At 40.6% G+C, this 9,081-nt stretch overlaps 1 protein-coding gene across 2 annotated transcripts in view; it reads right to left on the bottom strand.

The window, feature by feature from the left end:
• ETNK1 (ethanolamine kinase 1) overlaps positions 1 to 8,762 on the bottom strand; it is a 69,409-nt gene extending 60,647 nt beyond the window's left edge. For both annotated transcript variants that reach the window (XM_075551994.1, XM_075551996.1), the window contains exon 1: positions 8,348 to 8,762. In XM_075551994.1, coding sequence (XP_075408109.1) covers positions 8,348 to 8,503 — 156 coding nt within the window. In that variant the 5' untranslated portion in view covers positions 8,504 to 8,762. The remainder of the gene's footprint in view (positions 1 to 8,347) is intronic.
• Positions 8,763 to 9,081: the final 319 nt, after the last annotated feature.

The raw sequence follows: 9,081 nt of genomic DNA on the forward strand, positions 1-9,081 counted from the left end.
TGGAAGCTATAGTGATATCATTCAACTTGAGTCATCTTAAAACTCCTGAATCATACCAATACTACCTTTTTTCAATGGCACTGTCTTATAACTAAAAAAAAAACACCAAAATATCAATGTCAATATACAAGTGACAAAAATATAGAATGCTACTTAACTACCATAAAATCTTCCTGGTCCTTCCTTGGGCCTCTACTCAAGCACTCCCTTACTGCATGAATACTTTCTTTTATTAAATTGGCACTCTACGATGCTCACCCTCCCAACACAACTGCTAAAGCCAAAGTGTCACCACGAGTAAATGTGGTGAAGAAAGCTGATGGTGCTCGGCTACCAAAAGAGATAGTGTCTGGGGTCTTAAAGGCTTGAAGATAAACAAGCGGCCATCTAGCTCAGAAGCAACAAAGCCCACATGGAAGAACACACCAGCCTGTGTGAGCGAGTGATCCCGAAGGGATCAGTTATCAGGCATCAAAGAACAAAAAATCATATCATTGGGTGCACACCTCCATGATACGATCGCCGAGGACAAACGGGTGCATTAAGTAAATGTGGCAAAGAAAGCTGATGGTGCCCAGCTATCAAAAGAGATAGTGTCTGGGGTCTTATGGCTTGAAGGTGAACAAGCGGCCATCTAGCTCAGAAGCAATAAAGCCCACATGGAAGAAGCACAGCAGACAGTGCGACCACGAGGTGCCAAAGGGACCAGGTATAAGGCATCATGCAATATATATATATATTACCATAGTGAATGAAGGGGGAAGCGCAGAGTGGAGACCCAAAGCCCATTTGTCGACCACTGGAGATCCCCTCACAGAAGGGTCTAGGAGAGGAGATGGGTCAGCCAGGGTACGATGTAGTACCAATGAAGAACACAGCTTTCCCCCAGATCCTGGATGCTTCCTCCCGCCAACTACCATGATCCAAATTCTACCTTGCAGGAGTAGATAGGGCAGAGGTTGTACACTGGTGCATATGGGAGCTGGAAGCACAGGGAATCCAGGGTGAATGATACCTTCAGGACCAGGGGTGTGAGGGGCGATACTGGGAGAGTAGAGGGTGAGTGGGTTGGAAAGGGGAAACCGATTGCAAGGATGCACATGTGACCTCCTCCCTGGGAGACAGACGGCAGAGAAGGGGGTGAAGGGAGACTCCGGATAGGGCAAGATATGACAAAATAACAATCTATAAATTATCAAGGGCTCATAAGGGAGGGGGTAGCAGGGAGGGAGGGGGAAAAAAAGAGGACGTGATGCAAAGGGCTTAAGTGGAGAGCAAATGCTTTGAAAATAATGAGGGCAAAAATGTACGGATGTGCTTTATACAAATGATGTATGTATATGTATGGATTGTGATAAGAGTTGTATGAGCCCCTAATAAAATGTAAAAAAATAAAATAAAAATCTTCCTGGTCCTTAAATATGGTCCATGATGACCTGATTAACCCAAATACAAAAGAATGAGCTTCCTCAAGCTAATAGAATATAGCAAAGATGGGCTACAATCCCTGGTTCAGATGGTGGTTATTAGAAAAGGGAAACCTAAATACATCAGTTGATTGTTTTAAAAATAATGTAATAGCAAACAAAATACTATTTTATATACTCACGTGATAAAAATTTTAATGCGGTATCAGTAGTTGGACAAGATATATATATATATATATATATATATATATATAGAGAGAGAGAGAGAGAGAGAGAGATACTTCCTTTTCAAAAAAATATATTTTTATGTAAAATAAATTAGTGTAATTTTCTCTACATATAAAATATGAGAAAGCTATAACAAAGGACTCAGATATATCTTGCACAGGATCAATCAACTTCATTCTTTGTCAGGTTGTCATGAGTTAATGTTGACTCAAAGGCAACTCAGAGCAGTGGTAAATGTGAAACAGCTTTTCAGATTTCAATCCCACTAATAGAATTTATTCTATGATACACTTAGAAAAATGATCCAAAATATAATTTACTCTGTCATAGTGGGTTACATATTGTGCTACTAACCACAAGTTAGCAGTTTAAAACCACAGGCTTTCCTCAGGAGAAATATGAGGCTTTTAACTCACTTAAAAGACTCACAGTCTAGGAAACCCACAGGGGCAGTTCTACTCAATCCTGTAGGGTCGTCATGAATCAGAATCAACTTGATGGTCTTGAGTTTGCACATTTTGGTTTAATAAAGGTCATAACAAAAGATAGAAATTACAATATTGCTAAAGAATGACTGAAACCACTCTCAAAGGTCGCATTTCACCACAAAACAAATTACATAGCTTATAAAATTAACGATAGAACCAGTGATTATTGTGCTCCCTTAAATAAGCAATTATATAAAAACCAAGTAGTTAACACTAGCCTGAAAGCAACAAGAAGGTAAAGAGAGACAGGGAAGTTGGTTTAATGAAAACAGAACATGAATATGGATAATAGTGTTGTTAGGTGCTGCCAAGTTGGTTTCGGCTTATTGCAACCCCACATACTGCAGAAATACTGCCCTGCCCTGCAGCCACTTTGTCAATCCATCTCACTGAGGATCTTTCTCTCTTCTGACCTTCTAGTTTACGGTGCATGATGTCCTTTTCTAGGAACTGGAAACACAATACAAATATAGATAATCCCCAAGTTACAATGGGGTTCCTTTAATGCTACCTCACGCTAAGTTGATCCTGAAGTAAGGGAAATACCTTTCTTTTTTTACATTTTCATTACCAGTGCCTTTTATTAATAGTACCTTTGAACATCTCCAAGATAAGTCTCTGAGAATAAACTCAACAAATGATGCATTCTAACATTGTGCTGTTGTTTGACACTAAAGGTTCCAACTCCCAGCAACCTTACGCACAACAGAACACTGGCCAGTCCTGCGTCATCCTCACAATAGTTGTGTTTGAACCTACTGTCACAGCCACTATGTCAACCCATCTTGTTGCGCATCTTCCTCTTTTTTTGTTGCTCCTCTACTAAGCATGATGTCTGTCTCCAGGGACTGATCACTCATGCTAACATCTCCAAAGTATGTGAGACAAAGGCTGCCATTCTCATTTCCAAGGAGCATTCTGGCTATACTTCTTCCAAATCAGATTTCTTAGTTCTTCTAACAGTCTACAGCACTTTTATTTTATGTAGTATACATTACTAATGATACCCAGCCCCCCCCCAAAATATATATATACCATTTCCTTCGAGTCAATTCCTGCTCGTGTTTCAGATAAGTCATTTGAGGACTACATGTATATTAAATGAATGAAGGTCCTTTTGCAACAGACTACATGAACATGAAACAAATTTGTTTTACTAAAAAGACATTATCCCATTATTAAAATCTTAAGACAGGAAAGACACTATTGCCAATTATCCATATTCTACTTTCAAAACTTTTCGTTTATAACCTTGTACTTCTCATATATGTAACTGACATACTTGAAGACATAACCAATAAAATGGTTATCAAGTTGATTCCTCATGGTGACTCTGTGTGTCAGAAAAGAACTGTGGTCCACGGGGTTTTCAATGCTAATCTTTTAGAAACACATCTCCAGACCCGTCTTCTGAAAGACTCAAAATTCCAACCTTCCAGCCAGCAGGCAAGTGAAGCAATCCTTTGTAAAACCCAGGGGACTCTATTTCTTTTGAATACATGATTAAAGTATCCAGATTTTGCTTTCTAAAAAAATTTATCTTAGATAAGGTTTTTTACAGCCTCATTCTTTCCAGTACTGATAGCCCCTACTTACAAAGTATTCAAGTTTTGATCATCTGCACTTAGGACCATTTGTTTTTGGATTATTTTCTTGGGTACATTTTGTCATTAACAATATACACTACACACAGGTTAAAATATATGTCAGTTTATTTACATGTATATTTTCCAACCCCTAAAGACAATAAAGATCCTATTTATAGATACCAATATAAAAAGCCAAAACTGTGCATGAAAAAAACACTTTGTATGTGGTACATGATTTATGTCACAACCAACTTATGAAGGCATTATCGAAACACACCTGTCACAAGTTAGGGACTACTTACATTACTTTCTTATAGAAATTACTCCATAAAAGTATTTCAAGTTGTTGTTGGGATTTTTAAAAACTTAAAGCAAATGCTATTATGATTACCACTAGGGGGAGGGAAAGGATTAGAACCAAGAAGAGAAACGGAAATAGAATTGCTAACAATATTTTATTTCTTTACCTGGTAGGATTAACATCAGTATTTGATTTACAACAATTCATCTTTTATGCATTTTTAAATATATTTGTTGTATCTCACGATATCTATAAGGATGCTAAAATGCATCTTTTTATGGCCTACATGAGATATCAAAATAGTTAAATATAACTTGTAAGATAAAATCAAGAGGAATATAAACTTCAATTCCTACATACAGATATGTATTACTTCCTTACCTTTAACAACCGGAAAAAAAAGTAAAATAATCTTCCCTTTTTCCCCTAGCGGCAAGCAAGTTCTACACATTTATTTTCAAAGATGTCAAATCTGTCCCTTATTTCCATCTCCAAGGCTACTGATCTAGTTTGAGGTCCATCAGCTCTTGCCTGGACTAACATACTGTCTCACCTACATTAACTCTCAAACTTTTTTATTTAACCCATAAAAATATTTTTAAATTTGATTTTATACCAACCTCCTTTGCATCAAACTAAAAATTTCTTAAAGCAATATATTTACCTTACTGTTTGAAAGACTCTTATCTACCCGATTTTAATTCATCTTTAAAACTATAATCACCTCAACTATAATGTAGCATTGGATCAGTCGGTGATGGCCATCAATCCCGAAAGCCCTAGACCAGGGGTCTTCTAACTTTTGAAACAGGAGCCAGTTCACTGTCCCTCAGACCCGCTGGAGGGCTGGACTACAGTTTTTTTTAAAGTATGAACAAATTCCTGTGTACACTGCACATATCTTATTTTGAAGTGAAAAAACAAAATGGGGCAAAAACAACCGGTGGGCCGGATGAATGTCCTCAGCGGGCCACATGTGGCCCGTGGGCCATCGTTTGAGGACCCCTGCCCTAAACCATCTGTTTCCTAACTTCCACTTCCACTACCCAATGTGTTCTGTCACTTCTCGAAAAAAAAGAAACTCACTTGCTTAAAAAACTTCAACGGTTTTCAGTGAAATCTAGATAATAAAATGGCAATTCCTTAATGTACATAAAAGCTTCATATTTAATACCCTGTCCCTAAATTCATACCCATTCTATTCAGTCAAAAATATGCCCAGAGTCCAAGTTCTATACTTTTGTGAAAGTTCTCTTTTCCCTGAAACAATGACCCTTTCCATCTGATCAATTTACATCTCCTTCAAACATCAGTGGTCCTCCTGTATGAAGTCTTATCTCCTACATTCTTCATTCCTGCCAGAATTCAGTGTTATATCCAATCCCAAAAAATACATGCCAGAACTAGATTTTCTCACTGCCATTGAGTCAATACTGACTCACTGGAACCCTATAGGACAGGGTAGAATGGACCCTGTGAGTTTCCCAGACTGTAACTCTTCATGGGACTAAAAAAAGTACTTCTCCACCCCCACCCCCACCCCCAGCCCCTAACAGCCCCTTTACTTCCTCAGAGTTGCTAGTGATTTCAGACTGTCAACTTTGCTGATCACTATACCACCATGGCTAGGGTCTTATAAGTCACATGCCTCACATTCTAGAAAGGGAGGTATGGATCATATAGTCTATAGATGATAGCATCATTTAGAAACTCTGAGTGGTGCAAACTGTTAACACACTTGGCTGCTACCAAAGGTTGAAGTCCACTTGAAAGGTTTAGAAACCTGCCTCCAAAAAATCAGCAATTTGCAATCCTATGAAGCACAGTTCTACCATGACACACAGGAACCACCAGCATATACGCGAATACTGGACAACTTTAGGAGCGCTAGTTAAGTAGCGGTTACTTGTTGGGCTTCCAACTGCAAGGTCAGCAGTTTGAAGCCATCCGCTGCTCCACAGGAGAAATATGAGGCTTTCTACTGGAGCAGAGTTAGTCTCAGAAATTCACAGGGGCAGTTCTACCTTGTTCTATGGGGTCGCTATGAGTCAAAATTGATGGCAGTGAATTTTGGTATACACTCCAAAAATCTCCATCTGACCCCTCTATATCCGACTCTTCTAATCTTGTAAGGATACAAAAACTAAGTAATGTAACTTGTTAGACGTCTACCTAAAATAACATCTTTTCTTCCATGTGCCTTAGGAAGTTTTGAGCAAAAACTAAATTTGCTATACTTTATCACAAATTCTTTTTTGCTTGTTTCTGGATTTTTGATATGTTCTAGACAGTTCAGTTGCAGGAATTATCTCCTGGTAAACCAAGTATGAGTATTATTATAATAAGCTCTTAATGTATATTTAAAACATTTTAAAATCACAGAAATATTTTAAAAGAAAAAACTGAGGGGAAAATACTGTTTCTAAATTATGCTATAATCTATAGACTACATGATACGTACCTCCCTTTCTAGAATGTGAGACATAAATTTACTTTGTACTTCAAATGAAGTAAAAGATAAAGTCTCTCAAGAAAAATTCCCATTGAAATTTACCAGAGAGTACATTTCTAACTAATACCCTTCCTTGGACAAAATAAATGGAAGTATTTACCTTCACTTATAAAATATATTAGAAATTGGGATTATGAGTTCAAATACTATTGTCAAAATGTCTATATAGAAAAAGCCAAGATTAATTATCTAAGTAGTTGCTTCCCAATAATCAAAAGCAATTTGACATTATGACATTTTGTCCTTTTTAACCTGAATTCTGCCTAAGAAAGGTTTTTGGGGACTAAGTGATAAAACACAGAATCTGACACACAGCACTATTACGATTATTACTGCTCCGCAGGCAAATTCATCAAAGGAAATTAATCTTCACAGCTTTTAAACTTCAGTCATTGAAAATTATTTTAATAAATTTTAAAACCTTCTGTAATAAACTACAAATAAATCTAAATACAATAAACTAAGGAAATACTGGATTTCAAATTTGATGACATTTCCTTAATTAAAAGATATGCCATATTAATTTTTTAATTATACGGGGATCATTTTTAATTACTCTCCTATATAGTTGATTGACATTACTCCCTCAATATTTTGAAGCTTTTTGTATAACTTTTTTCCCCCAAAGCATATGAGTCCTTTTAATATGCTGAAAAATCTACTCGGCAGTAAGAACTGAAACTAACACCATTAAAGCCCCAGTGTCAGCAACTATTCTGGGTTGTGGGGCACTCATGTTTTATCCATCTTCATGTAGGTGGCTAGTTTAGCAAAGAATCTAAGTTAACTATTAAAGCAATAAATCTTACTGAATAAATTAATCAACATAGCAAGGCCAATGACTTGCCTTTTACAAGAAATATTTCTAACACTATCGCTCGGATTTGACATAAAACCCAAATATTGCTGTTTTTTAATTTTTTGTTTGCAAAGAAAAAGGAGAAAGGAAATTCTAGAACTTCAAAAATAAAGAACAAAGTGACGTTCAAAACAAATTTCACTCACTGTAAACCCTAAGTTTCACATTTAATTGAATATTTCTGTGTTTGGGGATTTTTTTTTCCTCCCATTTTTTTTTAAATCTCTGACTACAGCGGCTCATGAAAGGAAATACGGAAGCCACAGTCCTTGCTAACATCAGGTAGTTCCTTCTATTAATGCATTCTTTTTAATTCTAAAATGATCCACATAAAAATGTGTAGGGCTGGCTACCTAAAAGCCCAATCTAGTAATGCACGGTCATGGTCATTATTTTGGCTTCGAGGGCTCGGGCCAATGCGAGGATCTGAGAAAATAAAATGCAGGGTGAGGCATCAATGGGAGTAAACCAACGGAAAAGGGGAGGGAAAAGAAAAAAAACCGGAGAGGATTAGGATTAGTTACTACGATATCTGTGCAGAGAGACGAGATGGCTGCTCGGCTCTCTAGGCGAAGACCCCCTTCGCGGGCAGTAAAATGGGGTTCGTGCTCCAGTTACACCGGACGGGGGAGTGGGAGGAGGGGCGATTATCAACAGGAACCTTCCCCGGTGTGCAGATGGGTGCGTCGCTGGCGTACCCGCTTTTAGAAAGAGAAGACTGGCCCTCCGGGCAACATCAATATTGAGCTCGCTGAGAAAGAAGGGGGAGTGACCGACCTTCCCAGGCCCGAGAGACTAAATACTGGGTCACTTCCCCGAGGGTTGGGTGGGATGAGACGTGCCCGTAGGTCCTCGCCGGTGACCGGGAAGTAGGGGATGCGGGGGGGTGGGGAGTGCGGCAAGAATTGTGTGGAAAAACCTTGGGCTGCCGTGTGGGCGTTACCTGCAGGGTCACCTCCTGGGGGTCCCAGTGCGGTCGCAGGTGCTGCAGGAGGCTCAGGGCCCCCTCCCTGCAACGCTGCTCCTCCTGATCCTGAACCGTGACATTCAGCTTGGGCACCTCCGGGGAGCCGGGCGGGACGTGGATGTAATTGGCCATGGCCCAGGCGACGGCGGAGACTACCACAACGGCGACGGCGACGGCGACCACGAGAACAGCGGGCGCCGACAGGCTGGTGGATCCTTCCGTCCCGGGGCGCCCTCGCTTGAGGGCTGGGGGCGCTCAGACGGGCGGGCGAGCTACGGAAGAACAACGGGAGCGAACCCTCACGCCGACCCGGGTCTGCACAGCAACTGAACTGGACCGGGCTGGCCCACGGAGAAAATTCCTCGCGCTGCGCTCCGCCGCCGGCCGCCGCAGAGCATGCCGGGACTGGCCTGACGCCGGCGTCACGCGCGGGGCGGGGCCTCCGCCTGCGTCAGCGCCGGAGCCCGAGCTCTGCGCTCGGGGCACAATGGGCTGACGCTCGTGCGCTTGGTTACTGGCGCGTTACCAGGCGCTCTGCCCTTTGCGCTGCGGGTGTGGGAAGTGCAGGGCCCCCCCTGAAGAGAGAGGCCGAAGCGTGCCAAGATCCACACAGCATGGAAACTCTAGCCCACCCCACGAAGCGGGTCCTGGTGCTCGGAATTACTTCTGAATTTTTCTGGGAGATAAGAGCAAAGTTCTGCACTAGCCCA

Source organism: Tenrec ecaudatus, chromosome 6 (assembly GCF_050624435.1).
Source record: "Tenrec ecaudatus isolate mTenEca1 chromosome 6, mTenEca1.hap1, whole genome shotgun sequence".
In the NCBI taxonomy this organism is placed as follows: Eukaryota; Metazoa; Chordata; class Mammalia; order Afrosoricida; family Tenrecidae; genus Tenrec; species Tenrec ecaudatus.